We start from the raw sequence: 20,841 nt of genomic DNA, 5'->3' as shown, positions 1-20,841 counted from the left end.
TCATCTAAATTCCTCATAAGATGCAAATTGAATAGATGCACAAAATATTGATTGAGAGACGTATTTTTTAAAATTCTTTATTCACGAAAATTGAAAGTTCAATTTAAAAAACATATGACCCCTTCATAGTTTGTGCCATTCCATTTCGTCTAAATATGCAACCCATAAAATGATACCTCAATGTTTTAATTGTTGACATAATTTTAATTCAGTGTATGTCAAGAACAGTCGTCCCAGTTGATAGTCTGATGATTCAGTTTTCCAGAGTGTCTCCTTGGATTATACTTGATGCCATAGTTATCACTGAGATAGTCCAAAATGGCCGGCACACTAGTCAAGGTGTTGAAAATTCTCTTATCAGCCTTGCAGGTGACATGGTCCATCATTTGTATAAGGTGATGGTGAAAACATTGGAAGGGTGTTCCTGTTTCCAGCGCTATATCCACCTGTAAAATGGAATCAATATAGAAAAGTGCTGAAGATGGATTTTATGGCTGTTTCAGTTTGGGATCACGTATTATTCTTTGGCAAACTCACTCTGAAAAGCTCCTTCTATTCTTAAGAGTTGAATGTTACATATTGCGCGCACTGCTACAGGGCTTACTCAGGGAAATTCAAAGAAATTTCTAATTTGACAAACACTGTTTAGAAGTTTTTAAAATTTGATGGCACAATAGTACTGAAGATCACAAATTTCACCTTGTTTGTTGTGAGAAAAAAGTTTTGCATCTTTTTTTTTGAGTGATTGTACAACAAATGAATGAGATGACAACTGTAGCAATTTTCTGCAGGACAATGTCACAGCTACACTGGTCAGTAACATGTGTTGATAAAAGTGTTAAGTCCATACCCAGTCTTGTATACATTTTACAGGTGTATGTTCATACCCAGCATACATTGCAGGATTTTGCAGAATCCCCCTGGCTGCCATTACTCCTGAAAAAGAAAATTTCCAAACTTGTTTACAATATACTTTTCCATCAAATGACTGTATCATTAATGAGAGACCAAAATTTGCACTGTAGAAAGTTAAAAAAAAATGACAGAAACTCAAGCTGGTTTATAACGCTGCCAAGCCAATCAGCATCAAACGGACGACAATTCTTTGAATGACTGATAATCTTACATGTAACAGACAGTTTGTTGAGTACTATAGAGCTGTTTTGACACCGGTAGCACCCATTACCATGGAAATCTTTGCCTTTACATTGAACAGATCAATGTTCATAGACTATGAACTTAGCATAAAACAAATGTTATGAAGCAGGCTCCTAGATTAAAGTTCACAACAGCTTACCATTGACCCCTGTGTGCTCTTTCACCCTCTGAACATCCTCCAATGATCTGATGTCGCCATTGGCAACAACAGGAATAGATACACTGTCTTTGACAACTTTGATGTCATCATAATTGACTGGTTCTGTGCGTTGTTCACTGGTTCTACCATGGACTGTAATCCAGGAGACACCAGCTCGTTCTGCTTGCTGGCAGAAATCAACAGTATCCCTGTCAAAAGTAAGATGTCATCATGTGATGTCCAATCAACAGAATTTTGGGCAATATTTATGAAATATTGATCAAGCATTGATGTGCAGGGTCAAACTGGAGGAGCTGGTTATAGTTCAGAGTGCACGGCTTAAAGCAGTTATGTTCATCAATACAAAGCAAGCCTTTCAAGTGTTTCATATACAAAGCAAGCCTTTCAAGTTTTTCATGTTACCTCTCTTTTGTAAACAGTAATTTTAGCAATTACATGTAATGAGATCTGTAAACAACAAACATACTAAGACGATGACATTGTTTCTTTACTTTTGCGATGAAGGGAAGTGAAGTCTTGTATGACAAGTCATCGTTGATGACACAGTCCCCACTTGTTAATGGCTACTTTGATTACAGGTCCTCAGAGAGGATAGAGTCCTCTTCATTAGGTCTGTGATAAAAACACTTGAATGAATTCGCTTGATACATGTCTGAGTTGTAGCTCAGGACATGAAAAAATCGTAATGGCCAAACGGTTGGCCATATTGGATCGTATCACAAAACAAATAAATGTGCATATGTATGACATAGGTCAATGTCCTTGTAGCAAATTTGATTAAAATTGGTTGAGATATGCCTGAGTTATGGCTTGTACATGAAAAAATCATAACAAAATGGCCGCACAGCAGCCATATTGGATCGTATCACAAAACAAATTAATGTGCATATGTATGACATTGGTCAATCTCCTTGTACCAACTTTGAATAAATTCGCTTGATACATGTCTGAGTTATGGTTCTGGACATGAAAAAATGTAATAAAATGGCCACACAGCGGCCATATTGGATCGTATCACAAAACAAATCATGTGCATGTGCATGACATAGGTCAATGTCCTTGTACCAAGTTTGAATAAAATTCGGTTGAGTTACGCCTGAGTTATGGCTCTGTACATGAAAAATTCGTAACAAAATGGCCGCACAGCGGCCATATTGGATTGTATCACAAAACAAATTGATGTGCATAGACAAATTGATGTGCATAGCTATGACATTGGTCAATGTCCTTGTACCAACTTTGAATAAAATCTGTTGAAACATGCCTGAGTAATGGCTCTGTACATGAAAAAATCGTAAGAAAATGGCCGCACGGCGGCCATATTGGATCGTATCACAAAAAAATTGATGTGCATATCTATGACATTGGTCAATGTCCTTGTACCAACTTTGAATAAAATCAGTTGAAACATGCCTGAGTTATGGCTCTGTACATGAAAAAATCGTAATAAAATGGCCGCCTGGCAGCCATATTGAATTGTATCACAAAACAAATCGACGTGCATCTGTATGACATATGAAGTAATCCTTGTACCAAGTTTGAATGAAATCGCTCCAGGCATCTCTGAGATATCTGCGTGAACGGACGGACGCACGCACGCACGCACGCACGCACACACGCACGGACATGACCAAACCTATAAGTCCCCCCGGACGGTGTCCGTGGGGACTTATAAAGACAGGGAAAACAATCTACTTGCTTTCTTACCTGAGATTAAACCGGAGTCGTATTTTTATTGATACTGAGAAGTTTTCATCCTGAACTCTACTCCTGGTTTGTGTAACCATATCTTTGACCAACTCTGGATATTTCAGTAAATGTGCTCCATAACCTTCAGCCATTGCCCATCTAATCATGAGGACACATTACACATTTTGTCAATCATATTTCTTATGAAAACAAAAATATTTTTTAAATTTCCATATTATTGACCAACTTTTTATTGAGTATAAGCTAAAGAGTGAAACAAGGATCTAAACCAAATTCATGTGACATACCTCTGTGGACATCCACAATTCAAGTCAACTCCATCTGCATATCTGTAGGATGGAAAGTATTTGGAAAAGACTCACAGTAAAGCTCAGTGTAAACTTTATAAGCACTTGCAATATACACTATTATCTTTTTACTTCAAAAGTTCATGGAATTGGAAAAACTGCTCTGTTGCATATAATCATAAGTAAACTGACAGGTTATCTGGCAGATGTACAAAAACTACTGACAGGCAAAATCAAAATTTTGACTGCCACCCCATTGAAAGAATATGTATAAGCAGGACCCTTATATAATATAATATAATATAATATATATATATATATATATATATAATATATATATATATATATATAATATATATATATATATATATATATATATATATATATATATATATATATATATATATATATATATATATATACATATATATGGTATCGTATATACCACTAAGACTTGCATAAATGAACAAGCTGTTCATCCACACTTTGCAAATTTAGATTGCTTATATTTACATATAAGTACATGATTTTAACACAGTGCTGATTTGTTGATCTTTTTGAATGAATTCATACTTGCTGTCACTGAAAAGTTTTTAGTCATATAACATGAATGTTGTGGGAAAATATCGTTCCTGACCACTTACGGAGCAATGATCTCTGCTGCATCGGCCAGATCTTTGGCATTGTTGGCTGCAAACTGCACAATTAATGGTCTGTCTCCTGTGAAATTCATTGTGACATTTACACAAGAGAAAAGTGAAGAATGAATGATTTGACATTGTAATGTCATCACTTTAAGTTCCATCTTTAGTGTAAACAGATGAATGAATACAAATGTACGTATCCACTGTCCTGGGATACTCTCTGAAATTGCAGCACAAACTCACAAATTCACACTATTACCAAGTTCATGTCTCAGCATTACATAGCAATGATATTCATCTGCTTCCAAAAATCATAGGTCAAAAATCATATTATGTATTTGTATATGACAAACACAGATTTAATTTCACTATGTTCACTAAGAAATGCATCTGGTGAAAATGCTAGACTACAATAGAATCTGTTGTTTTAATTGGCAAGTCAGTGTCAGCTAGTATCTCAACACAGATGTCTCAAATATAAATATGGTGAAATAAAATTGCTGTAAAAATGACCAATGAACATTTTCTAACTAGAGAATAAAAGTTGAGCACCACTGATTTTTCTTGCTGGACAAAGTGTCCACTCGTGTGTAAAAGCAACAATATAAGAGTGTAAACATGATCATTATGACACATAGACATACACTAGGTTGACTTGTGCAAAAGAAAAATCTGCAAGCATTGTGGTTGGAGTCAGAAATGCATGAAACACTCTCTTTGCAAAAGATGACATAAAAGCACACATATCTTCTTGTACTGGTAGCATGTAGCATTATATGAAGATTATTTTATGTCCACATCACAAGCTGTTACAAGATAAATCTTTGTTATGGAGAAAGCTACTAGTATGATAAATCCAAGTTTTATCGCAATGGGTATTGAATGTAATACCAACATCACACACTGACCTGAGTTTGTTGAAAATTCAATATCTCTGGCTTTAGTTGATTTGATAAACGAGTCTGACACAATCATCGGAGTGAACGCCACATCACATCCATACCTGTAAAAAAAGTTACTCTGTAGTTCCATACATTTGTCAGCTGGAGGAGTCATTATAATTTGACCTGACAATGCAATTGTCTTCTTTTTCGTTCAGGATTAGTTGATCAGAATAAAAACAATAGTACTACCACTCTTTTACTGTTCCTTGTAATAGAAAAATACTGTCAAGGACAGTGTGCTCACATTGGGTTCGAATTGATCCATCAAGAAATATTTAAACCAGAAAAACAAGAATGACAAAAGTAAATAAGGTCTGAAACTTTAGGAACAGGCTTAGCAGAGGAATGTTTCAACACAGTCCTTTATGGTTTCAACAGGTCTGCCAGTATGTATCAGTCCATGGACAATGGACAGAAATGACTCAAGGTCAGTGAAGTAGGCTGTTTCAGTCACTACCATCACTCCTATACATAATAAGTACACTACATACAAATAGGTTAAAGGTCATAGAAGCTCTTGCTCAGATGTGTAGGCTGTTTCAGTTAATACCACCGCTCCTGAACATTTGCAGGGGTTCCTTTTTTTCTTTCCTCATTTGCATATTTTTGACACTGACATGCTCATTTAACAACATCACATCTCAACCCCTTGGTCTACCTGTACACCAAATACTAAGATGGTAGGTGCGGCGGTTTGGGAACTCTTGCATCTGACGGACATACATCCACACATACATACATACATACAAACATAACCGACTCACCATATAAGCTCTTTATGGTATTTATAGACATAACAAGTACGAGCTAAAAATGTATATTGTAAATAAATTTGGCCTAAAAGTGTGTGGGAGATCCTTGAATCAAAATTAATAATTGTTTACTGTAAAAATTATGTCCAAATGAAAATTAACCCGAACTGACAAAGCATAAACAAACTCCATAAAAACAGACATACTAGCGGTTCAAACCAACCTGGCCCAATATCAACTTGGTCCATTGCTACCTACTTGCTACATAGAAACTACCTGACACCTACCATAATTTTTGCTTCGATGTTGCTCGATTTTACATCAAATGAGGTGTAGCTGGTGGACATTGTTGGATTTTTGCTGGCTCCAGCAAAACCATGTCTATCACCTAACTCAAAAAACTCATACTTGCAATACATGTACATCACTAATGTAAGGAACACACAGCTATAACCAGTTGATGAAGCATGGTTTTATTTTTATATTGCAGTAGTTAACAATAGGTCAGGTTTTTCTGTGATAAACTTGGTTATTGACTTAGCATAAGATACATTCAATAATTAGATTTGTTAAATGGTGAATCACCTACCTTCTGACAAGAGTTCTGAATGCCAACCTTTATACAAAGAAAAGGAAAACAGATATTAATTAAATGATCATTAATGCTACAAACAGTTTTCAGCAACATCGTTTGGGGACAGCTAATGAGACTAAGGGGAAGAGGGTAACTTTTTTATGCCAGTGGGCAGGGAAAAGTTTTTGTTTTAATTTCATAGTTGGCAAATTGAAAAACATACAGTCAAGTACAATCATCATCACATGCAGGTAAATCTGCAGACAAGTTCAATTTCACCATCAGTGGAGTCACTGTCCTAGTGTCAGGTCCATGGTTCTTTTTTATGATGGTTTTTGTCAAATTGAAATGGCTATCACTGCTGATGAACCACTTTACATGAAAATACATCTCCCATTACAGTTTATTGTGAATGAGATTTTTTAGTCCAAAGTAAAACGGATTGTTTACAAACCTGAAAGATGGCACTCATCACTGGGAAGGACAAAGTCATATATATTGATGAGAGGACAGTGGGGAACTTTTGTTATGGGAAAAGGGCAGTGGGGTGTTCTTATGGTGGGGAGAAGGCACTGGGGAGTTTTGATTGTGGGGAGGAGAGAGGGAAAATATTTAGTGGGAAGGAGAAAAAAGGCTTTTAAAATCGTGGTGGTAGGGCAATTGACTCTTCACATGTTCATTAGCTACTCTGTCAATTACATCAGTATACTTAATGTATGCTAATGATCACGCTACCATCTGCTACATGAACCAGAGAAACGTGCTAAATTTGAATCCATTTAACCGATATGCATATCAGCTATATGGCCTGAATTCTCAACAATGCACAATTTGTCAATGGCCCAGGCTTTGCATGCCGTATGGCTGAGGGTATAAAACAAGGTCTGTTTGATGCTTGACCTGTCAAAATAAGATAGAAATTTTGGAAATCAAGAAGCAGCAGTGAAGAAAAAAGTTGTGACCTAAAGGACACTGACATATGGCCCCTTGCTACTATTTAGAGACTACCCAGGCAGTACTATGAATTGCTGTGCAATACTGCAACTTTAGACCTAATATGCTACAACTGTGCGAATTCATCATAAATTTTGAAAGTTATGCAGGGTTCCCCCATGCACTTGAGAGCTTATGTAAATATATAATGATGAAAGAATTGTTACATTATTTATCGACAATGTTCATATTTATAATTTTTTAATAACACAAACAGTATTTAAACACTTGTTGAGACTGATAAAACCCGTCCTCATCTCATAGCGTACGTGTGCAACTTCCCCTCTCATACTTGGATGTATAGAGCATGAAAGTAGAACCGCATGAAGGGAAATGTTCATAAACCTGCTGTCGTATCACACACTAGGCTAGGCAAAATCTGGAGCTACTGTACTGTAGTAAATACCTGTTTTCACGTCACAGACTTAAATTCTCTCATTATCACATCTCTCTCTAGTATTAAGAGCAATACAGTCAAACTTACTTGGAATATCGTACCATCGGAGCACATATTTTCAAAACATCATCTTGCTTCAACAACTCTTGTACAGATATTTTCGACGGGCTCGTTCCATCGTGATCTATGTGATCATCTGTCAGTTGGCAACTCATTCGAACGTGTAGAGCGCAGTGCTAGCTGCGGTTACCTTAGTAAAGCGCTCCCGTTTGATTTGAAAGTTTTCATTCTGTTTTAATCTGATGATACACCCGTTGCATGTGCAAATGAATTGGAGAAATCTAGGAGTACAGGTTCGGAGTACAATTAAGTGTACGTGCGTGGCTACTTAACTGTGTTTCGATATACCAGCGTGTGTGAAGAGAACACAAACAAACAACTCGGATTTACATTTCCAGACTGTCGTACAACTTCTTTGCATGAATATCTTGATTTCATTTTATTACGCATATAATAGTATTTAAAATAATTTTAAATCTAAATTTATGATTTTGATGTATAAAAATCTATTTCTACTGGGTTGTAAGACCTATGAGTAATTTTAATTTATATTTTGATGAACGAATTTACAGTTTGCGAATAAGTAAATGCATAGAAATTGCCAACATGGATCCTGAGCTCGTCAACACCTTACGAGAGGACGGTAAGAGGTCCACTTGACTTACGATAGTCGTGTCGAAAACAATTACAAGTGTTTGCGTGGTCTAAAATTCTTCTTGTGTAAATTGTAAAAGTTTTTGCGCTATATTATTATTCGTAAGTAATTACAGCGTCTGTCACCACGTATATACGTGGCCTCATCATCAACAAGCTGCAATGTAACTTTCCCAATCCAACGAGAGCCGACCCGCAGTGTTTCATCTAGACAGGGGGGTGGGGGATTTCCCCTCTGTTGATATGTTGGCAACCCCTAGTAATTTGTCAAGGGGGGGACCAGCCCCCCCCCTCCCCATAAAATGGTGCCAGTCACAGCTTTGAGATACAAGTAGAACACATGAACTGGTGGACCCCCCCCCCCCAACTTTATGTTGATACCATCCAGGATGAAACACTGCCGACCCCCAGCCGAACAACCTTCGAGCTCCAGTGGGTGTAACAACAGCAAAAACCAGCACACGACCCCAGTGCTATTGCAGCTAAATTAAGCTTTACATCGCAGATTCAGTATGAAAACTGCCGACAGCTACTTCATTTATAACAGTCAGTCGACAGTTGCAATCTGTAGATATCATTTAAGTTACAAGGTTATAACTTATCACATCATGATTTCTTTGTCAGAGGTATACAATGAATTCCTCAAAGATGACTTTGATGCACAAGAACACACCAATCAAGTCATGCAAAGCATGGCTATATCACAACAATTATCAAAACTCATGGAAGGCATTACACTCCTCGACCAAGAGCTGCATTCCCAGGTCAGTGCTTGAAATTGGAAAGATGTTTACGTTTTTCTCTATCTTAGTGCCAAATCACATCGAATGTTTCAGCCCATGAAATGAAGGACTTACCCTCAGAAGATTGTCCTGATGGTCTGTTGTGACTTTGGCAAGACTTCCTTAAGTTCCCTCATACCTGAAATCACTGTAATCTTGAAACTTTACTCAGAGGAAAATATCAAATGTAACCTCAAAGGGGTTTAGAGTTAGGGTTTGTTTTAGGGTTGTGGTTAATTATATACATCCCACATAAGAAGGGAGAAGGTTATGGAGGGGGATCCTAAGGAAGTCTATCTGTGACTTTTGCACAGATTACTTGATCAGTTTTTAACCTGTTCACCCCGACTCCCCATAAACAGGTCCAAACACAATTGATAACAATGGGTTTAGGCCAAACCATAGTGGTGAAAGGGTTATGGAAGGTTTTAATTTATGATGATGTTGATAATATTGACTATGCAGCCTGAATGAAAAATATGTTGAACATGAATTTCCATGTGTGCCGCCAGTGTACAGAAATACTCCAAAGAATCAACCTACAAAGGAACTCCTCACTCTTCTCACAAAACAAGATCAAGGATTTGATAAACTGGAATAAATGTACCTCTTTCTGACAAGAATCAGTTGTATTATCCAAACCAATCATCATATCTTAGATACATGTATCTGTACAATATACTAAACTGATGGAGTACTCAACTTAAGTCAGGACAGAGTCCCCACATCTTCAAGCCTGATATATCTACAGTATGGTGCACTTTCATAAAAAATAAGGTACCAGTATTTTTCACTCAATATCACTTTCTCAAGCATCACTGCAAGGGTCTCTCCAAAATTCCCTTGTGTTTTTATCAATTTTTAGGTAGTTGATAGGCATGAAGATTTGCTGTCCCAGGCAACAGGTATTGAAACACTTGAAGGAGTTCTGCAAATGATGCAGACAAGAATACAGAGTTTACAAGCTGCTGTAGAAAGGTAAATAAAATTCCATAAAAGACAATACTGTGTAAATGGTAGACTGCATTATGAAGCCTTTTCCATTTATTCACACAGGTTTGTTTGGCATATATCATGACTTGTATTTTGTCAGTTTACTCATTCTTTGACAAGCTTGCGAATCAGGCATTTTGTGATACACATGAACCTGAAAGAAGGAATATTGATTATGTAACTGTTAGATATTTATGTGAGTTTTGTCAATTTCCAGGATTCGAAGCAAAATTGTTGAACCCTACAACAAAATAGTGGCAAGAACAGCTCAACTTAGAAGGCTGCAGGTTGGTTGACTTGTATAAGTATATTGCCTTGTTTCTATTGATGTAGTGTATGGAAATTATATTTCTTTGTAATCAAAGGTTTCAATTTTTAGAATTACAACAAAAATATTTTACACATGTAACAATACATAACAGCCATACAATTTATACTATACATAAATATAGGCTTAAACTACTTTTGGTCTGTTTTATTTTTCAGTCACTGAGCCTAAGAATTCAAGATATTGTATGATGCAGTTGATTATTTCCATTGTTGTTCATTTCAGGAAGCCTGTGACCTGTTGCGTCGTATTATTAGAATTCTGTATCTGAGTAAAAGACTGCATGGACAACTACAGGGTGGTGCTAGGGAAATTACTAAGGCTGCTCAGAGTCTAAATGAACTTGGTTAGTGCAAAATTTTACTCTGTAACAACATCATCAAGTGAAGTACCCACAGTCATAATTACTGAGTACCATGGTAACAGTTGGAATATATTGATCTATCACTCAAGATATCATGCTTCAAACATACTGTAGTAATGTGAATTAGATACCAATGGTATATGAAATGCTTCAAACATACTGTAGTAATGTGAATTGGATACCAATGGTATATGAAATGCTTCAAACATACTGTAGTAATGTGAATTAGATACCAATGGTATATGAAATGCTTCAAACATACTGTAGTAATGTGAATTGGATACCAATGGTATATGAAATGCTTCAAACATACTGTAGTAATGTGAATTGGATACCAATGGTATATGAAATGCTTCAAACATACTGTAGTAATGTGAATTAGATACCAATGGTATATGAAATGCTTCAAACATACTGTAGTAATGTGAATTAGATACCAATGGTATATGAAATGCTTCAAACATACTGTAGTAATGTGAATTGGATACCAATGGTATATGAAATGCTTCAAACATACTGTAGTAATGTGAATTGGATACCAATGGTATATGAAATGCTTCAAACATATTGTAGTAATTTGAATTAGATACCAATGGTATATGAAATGCTTCAAACATACTGTAGTAATGTGAATTGGATACCAATGCAATCGTATATGAAATGCTTCAAACATACTGTAGTAATGTGAATTAGATACCAATGGTATATGAAATGCTTCAAACATACTGTAGTAATGTGAATTGGATACCAATGGTATATGAAATGCTTCAAACATATTGTAGTAATTTGAATTAGATACCAATGGTATATGAAATGCTTCAAACATACTGTAGTAATGTGAATTGGATACCAATGGTATATGAAATGCTTCAAACATATTGTAGTAATTTGAATTAGATACCAATGGTATATGAAATGCTTCAAACATACTGTAATGTGAATTGGATACCAATGGTATATGAAATGCTTCAAACATACTGTAGTAATGTGAATTGGATACCAATGGTATATGAAATGCTTCAAACATACTGTAGTAATGTGAATTGGATACCAATGTTATATGAAGGCAAACAAATTGCATGTACAGCGTCTGTACTTCAGTAAAAGTACTGTTATTACAAATAGTGCATCTCTTGTTACACTTGTTTTGATAGGTTGGCTATTGTTTTCAAATTGCTGTATTTATTACAAGACTAAATTGACAGAATATAGTGTATTCATAGGATTGATCATTATAATCCTCCAGGGTAATCAAACTATAAACTCATATATCATCAGTTGGTGAACAAAACAATGAGGGTTTTTTGTAACCCTGTCGAGAGCTCAGAGCTTAAAGACCATTTTCTTCTTGATTTAGATTATCTCTACCAAGGTGTTGACGTAGAAGGTATTGAGATAATTGACAAGGATACCAAGTTCATTGAGAAAGCCAGAAAAGATGTTGAGCTGCAGGCTGAGAAGATGTTGGAACAAGGAATGGAGACACAGGTTAGTTGATTCTCTTATTACGAACAGCTTAAGCCTGTTACAGCTGCTATGCCATATTGTATCATACCACAAAGTAACATGTAGAATATTAAAGCCTGTCTCTCCCCGCTGTCAACATGTATCAGGCCAGCTGCTCTTTTTATAGAAGATTGAAGGTGAAAGATGTCTGCATATTCACACTAAATCACAGACATTCATAGTATTTCAACAAAACTGAGAAAATAAACATGCAAATACATTTCTTGATTGGTAAGAAAAAGTCATACAAGTGGTATCTGTTCAATAGCATGATGTATTGTTTTAGAAAGAGCAAAATGTTAATTCCATCTTTTGCTTTGCAGAATCAAACACAAGTAGCCACATCTTTGCAAGTATTCCACAACCTGGGCTGCCTTACGGATGTTGTCAAGAGAGTAGTTGATAACATTCGGAAGACATTTGAAGGAAACGTTGATGAAGCCCTGGATGTTAGAGTCCTGTCACAGACTCAAAACCAAAATAAAGGAGGACCGGGAAGGGCTACTATGCCAGCTGTGGGAAACACAGCGGCATTCAGAGCCATGCTATGGACCAATATGGAAAAACTGATGGACCAGATTTACTCATGCTGTGGACAGGTACTAAGATTTACATTCATGATGTAAATGTCCAGTACATGTGTGTCATATCAATAATGAGGATGTAAAGATATTTTGGCCAAGCTTGTAACCATCTTTTTTTCTCAATTTTTTTTTTATATTGAAGTCTGTACATCTCAAAAATTTTGCCTCTTTCAGGTTCAACATCTTCAAAAGGTTCTTGCAAAGAAACGAGACCCTGTCACACACGTCTGTTTCATTGATGCTGTCATCAAGGTAAGATTATTTTGCACCTTAGATCGCAGTCACAGTGTTAGCAACTTAGCCACCTGCACCCAACAAAACCTCTGCTCAAAAGCCCGGAGCAGTTCTTTTTCCTTGTTTTGTATATGCTAGCTCAGTGTGACTTTCTTTGCCAGTGCACATCTTTTAACTATGCTTGGTAGGCCCAGAGGTAACAAAAACACTCCTCATTGTTAATGAAATATTTGTTTGATTTATTTTACCATCAGGAAGGTCAGGCTAGTATTATGCACACTTTCTGGGATTCAGTGACAGAAATCCTGACCAGAAAATTTGAAACAGAGGCTAACTGTAAGTATTACTGTGTTGATGGAACTTAATGTAAAATACTAGTTGCAGAACATAGCTCTCTTCTATGTCTTGAATTAGACAGTTTTGAATTCAGTGCTTATTGTAATTCATAGAAGTTTATGAAGTTATACCATTAGTCATGTTGCTTCTAATAAGATAGTACGATATTGTCAATACAAGTCAAATAGAAACTGAATATAGTAACACAAAAAATTAGTTACAGTGAATTGCTTTGAAGCATTGGCATTAGACGAACTAGACATATTGTCTAAATTGAGGTGTTGCCAACACTGTCGGTGCAATTAACAGCTAAGTGGTAACATGAGTCGATCATAAAATAATCAACTCTGCAAAAGTTGAAACATCGTCTAGCGGGAGGTCAGACTTAGTTAAAACATCACCACACCGTCACACGTATCTATGCACTTCACAGCCTCTAACTGCCCAGGACGTATGCTGTCAGGTTTATAATGCTGTTCACATTTACAAAATTTTTGAACTTTTGAATTTTTGTGTGCCGGTTAAAAATTGCAATGCTGTAATGTAATTGTAATTTGTCGAAGTAATATATTTTGTTGAACTAAGCAACAACAAGTGACTGCGTTCAAGGCAGACGTGATGTGTGTGGATTGGGTGGTGCTGTTTTGACTACGTCTGACCTCCTGCTAGACAATGTTTCAACTTTGGCAGAGTTGATTTCACTGTGATCGACTTGAATTACTGCTCAGCTGATAATTACACCTGACAGTGTTGGCAACACCTCGATTTAGACAATATGTCTAGTTCGTCTAATTCCAATGCTTCAAAGCAATTCAGTGTAAGTCTTCAAGTGATCTGGTACAAATACATTGCCACTTAAAATCTGAACAATTGAAATTTCATTTACATTGTAGTACACATGCATCATTGTGTTCTATTCATTGCGGCTTTTTTTCTGCAGCATCTATGTTTGTAAGACAGGCATTTGAGGGAGAGTATCCCAAACTCCTAAGATTGTACAATGAATTGTGGAAACGACTACAGCAGTACAGCGCTGACATGAAGGTACAGCCCTCAGTGGAGTCACCCCTACCAACACAAACTATGACAGATGGTGATATCTTTGCAAGCCCTGTGAAAGAAGCTAAGGGAGTCAAGTAAGTATGTAGCGTAGGAAATGAAACATGGCAGTGTGTTGATAGACAGTGGTAGTTTTAATGATTGATTGAATGTAAAACTAATTAGGTCTAGCAGATTGTTTGATAAACACAAAATATGCATATGATTTATTTTTGAATAGGAAAATAGAAAATGGACGTTCTTAAAATACGTAACATTACGGTACACTCAGTTTTATTAGAAACATGTCATAATAATAAATCAATTGTAAATGCATTTTTATAATTTAATGCAGTTTGTTTCCTCGTTTTTCCTATGTATTATCAGTATCGCCATCAAAAATCCATTTTAAAGAGAAATGTTAGGACTGATTTATCAGTGGCAGTACAAATTCTGCAAGAAAGGAATTTCTGTCCTTACATTGTACAGGGCACACAGTGTGTAAGCATGGACAATTTTCAACCGACACTGTATTTTGTGACACTGTATCTATTTCGTTTTCAGTCCGGAGGAAGCATTAAGACGATCTTTGGCACCCTTTGAGAATGCATATCTGTCAAGGTCACTGTCCAGACTGTTTGACCCGATAAACTTGGTATTTTCTGGTGCCTCAAATCCACCGTCTGATGAAGAAGTTGATACCATTTTGAAAACCATTGCCAGGTGTGTAATGTATTCCCTTCCATCAGTGATTAATCAGATCTCATAACATCATTCAAAGTTTGTATTTCTATTATCTCCTTTCATGAGTTTGAATCTTTCAGTTATTGAGAATAATCAGTAATGTTGCCCACAAAGGGACTGTGTATCGCCCTATTATCTACTCACAGTCAATCTTACCACTTTAAGAGACTTCAGATGTAACACCAGTACCACCTTATTGTTCACTATTGCCAGTCTTTCTGTGACTTATGTCTCATGTTCATCTCCTAGTGAATTGAATGTCTCCAGCGTGGACAGCGGTCTCAGTGTGACAATTTCAAAGAATGTTGCCAAGACAGTACAGCTTTACACTGTGAAGTGTGAGCAGCTCTTGTCCACTGACGGCGATGCAAGTCAGGTGATTGGAGCTCCAACCAATGGACAGACTAAAAATGCTGCAGTTGTCAACAGTCTGTACTATCTCCATGGAGAAGTCACCAAAGTTACAAATGGACTTGGAAGTTTTCCACAGCAGGCTGTGGAAGCCATACAAAACTCACTGCAGGTATGTATAATGGCTATTTTAATAGCCCTGTCACCTCCAGTACTTATTTTCACCACATTGTGTTAAATGGGAGAAATGATGTGAAAAGTATAATGTTCAGTGTTGCACCATGCAAGTGCTCAATTTTCAGTATCTGGGAAGACAATGGACTTTGCTATCATAAATTCATAATCACCTATGAAGATCACATCACATGAGAGAATATATCACACTGCACATTGTTGAGATATTTGCTGAATTCTCTCTTTGATTTTCTCACCAGTCTGTTGTACAGCTGATGACAAATGCAATCAAGCCATTGCTGACATCAGTGGCTGATTCCATCGAGGCCATTATTCTGACAATGCACAATGAAGACTTTTCAGGGTAAGCTAGACAATACAGTACCATTTCCTGGAAAGGTTTCTTAAATCTTCAAATCATGTTCAATCATGTTCGATGCAACCAATTGCGGGTATGACAAGCTATAATGTCTGCTGCCATCACCAGTAACAACAATGCTTATCTCGAAATGATGTTAATTTATTAAGTAAACTACCGGTACATAAGATGACCTAAAAATACCGTGACATTGTGTATTTCAATAACTTTATCTATCAATCTGTACATTCTGATACAAAGATTGCCAGTATACAGACAAAGTATTGGACATTGTTAGAAATACAACAGAGGTGATCAGTAAATACTTCAATGATACCTCATATCGGGTGGACTAATCCAGCCCCCTGGTTTGATCCCAGATGAAACTTTGCTGTTAAGTATGTCTTAGGATTGGGCATTTGGATGAGAGTTACTTCAGGAAATATGACTGTAATAAGAGTTGTTCTTTTGCTTTTTAACACAGGCCTGCCAAAGAAGAGGGAGAGGAGTCACCGTGTTCTCTGTACATGAGAGAACTACAGGGTTTCATTTCTAGAGTACAGTCAGATTACCTGACACAGTTCAAGTGTACAGAGTTCACCATGGACAGGTAGGATAGGAAGCAGCTCATGTTCAATAACAAGCAATTTTACTGATGCAACTCTTGTGTTAGACAAAGTATGACCACTTTCCTCTTTTCAGTCAAAGATAGCAAACCATCATTGTGTATTTAGACAGTATCCATCATCCATATGCTAACAGAAACCTGATAGTCATCTGGTAAGATAGTGGAAAAAAAGAAAGTCTGCAAATCATGATGTGTTGACAATGATTGATGGAGAGTGACACCTCAATGACATAATGCCTTGATTACTTATCATTGAAATAAAATTCTGAAGCATTTGACACTCTCAATCAGTTCCTAATGTAAGTTCTATTTATTTCAGTGTGCTGCCATTGGCTTGTCGCACCATTGAACTATTTGTACGCCATGCCAGTCTTCTGAGACCAATTGGTGAAGGCGGCAAGATGAAATTAGCCGCAGATTTTGCTCAGGTTAGTTTTGAGTGATTGGTTAGGCCCATTACAAGAATGGTCACATGGTATATAATATTTATTGGTGACAGAGAATATTGACACTATATCATGGCACACAGTGACTCTTAATATATAATAATATATATATAATACATATATAATATATATAATACATTAAGTTTGTGTGTAATATATATGATTCGAGTTAACTTTACATGTATCTTCAAGATCACCAAATGACAGTTTGCCATAAACTTCAAGTAGAAGATAAAATCTCATAGAAGTCCAGCAAGCATTTCAATTTGTTAGGTCTTAAAGATCATTTATTTTGTTCATGAAATAATTTGTTTCAAAACTGCAGTGTCCCTCACTATACGTATCAACAAGACATTTTTATATTGATGTCAATATAGTAAGACAGTCGACCACAAATTCAGTGCTGTTTTGATCAGCCCAGGACTACCTAAGACATCACATATAACAATTACAACACACACACACACACATACACACATAGGGGAGCAAATACATCAATTTTGGAATTTTTACTTCCAAATTTCTAGCTTGGGCGCTTGGCTTCTCCACTGGTCTGAAAGACCAGTCAATATATAGTGTATTTGTATGATAAAGACTCTATCCAGAACTGGTATATTAGACTACAGGACTGTTGGACTAACACTGATTCAGGGACTTCCAAACACTGAATGCATTTGCTCCTTTGCAACTTATGACCTTCTCAATGACTTTCTCAAATGTTTGTATCTCCCCATCATTTTAATGGTTTCTCTACTTTAATTCTATGCATACTTAGATGGAGCTAGCAGTTGGACCATTTTGCAGAAGGGTCAGTGACCTTGGACGTCACTACAAGCTCTTGAGATCTTTCAGACCACTACTATTCCAAACAGCTGAACACATTTCAAACAGTTCAGCACTCGGTGAAATTATTCCATACAGTACTGTGTTACATTTTCTCTTCGCTAGAGCGCCACCTGAACTCAAGTCGCCACATCAGGTATGTTCAAAAACAGACGCTATGATCGAGGACAATGATTGATGTGGCAACTAGTATAATAAATGTTGTCTTATACAACTGTTTGTAATGTTAATACTCACACATTACATTTTCTGAATTGAAGGCAAAATGAAAAAAAGTATCTTTCATATCTATCTACCCATGACTACAAACTATGATATACCTAGATATCAGTTCTAGCTAGGTAAATGTAAATGAGCATGAAGGCATATGAAATGCATTGTTTATGTACCTAATGCCTGTTTTCAGTATGGATGTGACATAAGCAAACAATAAGGTTTTTACTACAAAAAAGTTAGCCTGCTGTCCAGACTGAAATATCCATAAGTCAAGGGCTCTCTCTATGCTTCCCCAAGAGAGCGTAGAGAACAACCTCAAACAGTGTATCTTTCAGTATACGTGTTGGTGTATATTACTACCATGTACATGTGTTTGTCCACCTATCTATTTATGCCTTGTCATTCAGTCATTCAGAACATTGCATGGTCATAGTCACATTTGTGTGTGTCTGGTGTTCACAGGTCGCTGATTGGTCAGCTAGTAGATACTCACAGTGGTTAGATGACCACATTTCAGAAAAAGAGAGGTTAACTCTGATAAGGTAAGTGAAGTCTAATGTACCAGTCAAATGTTTTACAGTTTTAGGCAGAGTTCCTTTCAATCACCAAACCTCCAGCCAGTGTTACACTTGGCATGTATAATTCAAACACACACTACATTTTTACAATCAATTATCTTGTTTATTGGGCAAAAGAGTATGCCTATGACTGCAAAAGACTCCAGAAAATACCACAATTGCTGAATTATTTGTCTATCCTGCAACAGAGAGTAAAAATTGAATGCTTTTTGGATAAGATGAACTCTGAAAAAGAAACAGACTGAAAATGGGATCAAATTTGTATACTTTGTAATGTTGACATCTGATTACAAACATCACTAACAAATGTGAAAGACTATTTAGCATTTTGCTCTTCTCCGCATTGCTATTTTTCTCTGCTTTATGTGCTTTCCTTTCTCTTAGCTGAATAAAAGTTTCAAAAAAATGGAGAAAAGTATTAGTAAATGTAAGTTCTATACAGCATCATTAATAAATTCACTGAAGAAAAGTGCTTTCCTTCTGTTTAGAAGTAAATTACCTTGGTGAAGCTACTAGAAATTTTTGGACCATTTACACTTGCATGTATCATAATATCCTCTTTTAAATACCCTGTGTAAACTATTAACATTATGTTATTAATCATATGTAAACTATTCGCGTACTTTAAAGAAATTTTTATCATTGGTGTAACAAAAGGCTTGATCACATTGTTTGTGAAATAAGACAACAAATAAAAGATTGATTTCTGTTCGTGAGGAAAAGTGATGGACCCTGTGATTCTAAATTCTATCTTCTTTGTATTTCAGAGGTACATTAGAGGCTTATGTGCAATCTGTTCGGTCAAGACAGGGCAAAGAATTTGCTACAATCTATCCCATAATGCTGCAGTTACTTCAGCAAGGTCTACAAACACTGGAATGAGTCTGACATTGGAATTGCCTTCATCATCTGAATTATAATACAATGGCTATATAGTATGAGAACAGCAGTACACCTGAAATCACAGAGATCACTGCTATGAGGTCCTTCTTACATGTCAGTGTACTTGTGATTTTTAAGGCTAGAAAACTATGATCAGAGGACAGATTTAGTTACTCCTATATGGAAACCAACTTTAAATTGTGGTGTTCAATAAATGAATCACTTAATATATGTTGAACCCATATGAGTATTGATTCATCAAGTTTTCAAGTTGGGGTATTGTATTGCAGGAATCAAAGCATGTTGGGTCAGGTCAGATTTGGGTATTGCAGGTCAGGTCAGGTCAGAGTCGGGTATTGCAGGTCAGGTCAGGTCAGAGTATGATAAGTCACCTCAGTTGAAATCTGGACAGCCATCCGTTTTCTTACATCACATCTTCCATGCAATTCTCCATGTGTGCCATCAAAAGTCATGGCACTATCTGAACATATCTAATGAGTCTGCCTTGCTTTTAGCCTTATTGTATGCAAATAGAAATAAGGTTAAAGATCTTTTGTGAAAAAAGAAACTAGCTCAGCCAATTTGTTTAAGTCACCCACTTTACAAACAGATATCTGAGACACAGACAGACCCACAATGTCCACACTGATCTCTTGACAGTTTATTTTGCATGCATCAGAATTATTATTTCCATGGCTTTGTGTTTGTCAAAACTTTCACTTAGTGCAAGCATGCATTTTCTTTTGAACCATATTTTGTCAATTTTCTTCATATTTTTATTCTGAAACATAAAAAAATTGAAAGCCAGATGGTTGGTTTACAGCCTAGGTTTGCTTTGTCAAATTATGGTGTCTTTTCTGCTTTCAAAAAATACTAGAAATCTTGGGTATATTTATTGCATGTGGAAGACAGTATTTGAACAAGTATGGTTATTTTCCATGTATAATACTTAAGCTTCAAATTTGTACATGTATATTATCATGGGAAAAGTTTATTTGGAAAGGAATAAGGGAGAAAATAAAATTAAAGAAATGAATTCTGCTTCAGAGTTTTCTATATTGTGTAATCAGGAATCAAGTAGCTAGTGTTGTAGACTCTCTCACAGCCCCTCGTGGGCTTCACC

The 20,841-nt window shown here is 36.3% G+C and overlaps 2 protein-coding genes across 2 annotated transcripts; one reads left to right on the top strand and one right to left on the bottom strand.

The window, feature by feature from the left end:
* Window positions 1–61: 61 nt before the first annotated feature.
* LOC139134634 (tRNA-dihydrouridine(20a/20b) synthase [NAD(P)+]-like) lies at window positions 62–8,052 on the bottom strand. Its single transcript, XM_070701570.1, has 9 exons — window positions 7,707–8,052; window positions 6,245–6,271; window positions 4,868–4,962; window positions 3,960–4,035; window positions 3,316–3,357; window positions 3,026–3,166; window positions 1,298–1,506; window positions 851–936; window positions 62–446 (listed from the first exon to the last, which is right to left on the bottom strand). The coding sequence occupies exons 1-9, from the start codon at window positions 7,832–7,834 to the stop codon at window positions 219–221; spliced, it is 1,032 nt and encodes a 343-aa protein (XP_070557671.1). The 5' UTR covers window positions 7,835–8,052; the 3' UTR covers window positions 62–218.
* Window positions 8,053–8,260: 208 nt separating this feature from the next.
* LOC139134632 (conserved oligomeric Golgi complex subunit 5-like) lies at window positions 8,261–20,258 on the top strand. The gene is made up of 18 exons (XM_070701567.1): window positions 8,261–8,322; window positions 8,958–9,097; window positions 9,981–10,093; window positions 10,326–10,395; window positions 10,662–10,782; window positions 12,158–12,288; window positions 12,630–12,905; window positions 13,065–13,142; window positions 13,379–13,460; window positions 14,401–14,596; window positions 15,063–15,221; window positions 15,492–15,765; window positions 16,028–16,131; window positions 16,610–16,735; window positions 17,073–17,181; window positions 17,975–18,178; window positions 18,721–18,800; window positions 19,604–20,258. The coding sequence occupies exons 1-18, from the start codon at window positions 8,286–8,288 to the stop codon at window positions 19,716–19,718; spliced, it is 2,415 nt and encodes an 804-aa protein (XP_070557668.1). The 5' UTR covers window positions 8,261–8,285; the 3' UTR covers window positions 19,719–20,258.
* Window positions 20,259–20,841: the final 583 nt, after the last annotated feature.

The sequence above is a fragment of the Ptychodera flava genome, chromosome 6 (assembly GCF_041260155.1).
Source record: "Ptychodera flava strain L36383 chromosome 6, AS_Pfla_20210202, whole genome shotgun sequence".
NCBI classification, from domain to species: Eukaryota; Metazoa; Hemichordata; class Enteropneusta; family Ptychoderidae; genus Ptychodera; species Ptychodera flava.
The sequence above is the reverse complement of the archived record's forward strand: the minus strand, read 5'-3'. Positions and strand labels throughout refer to the sequence as shown.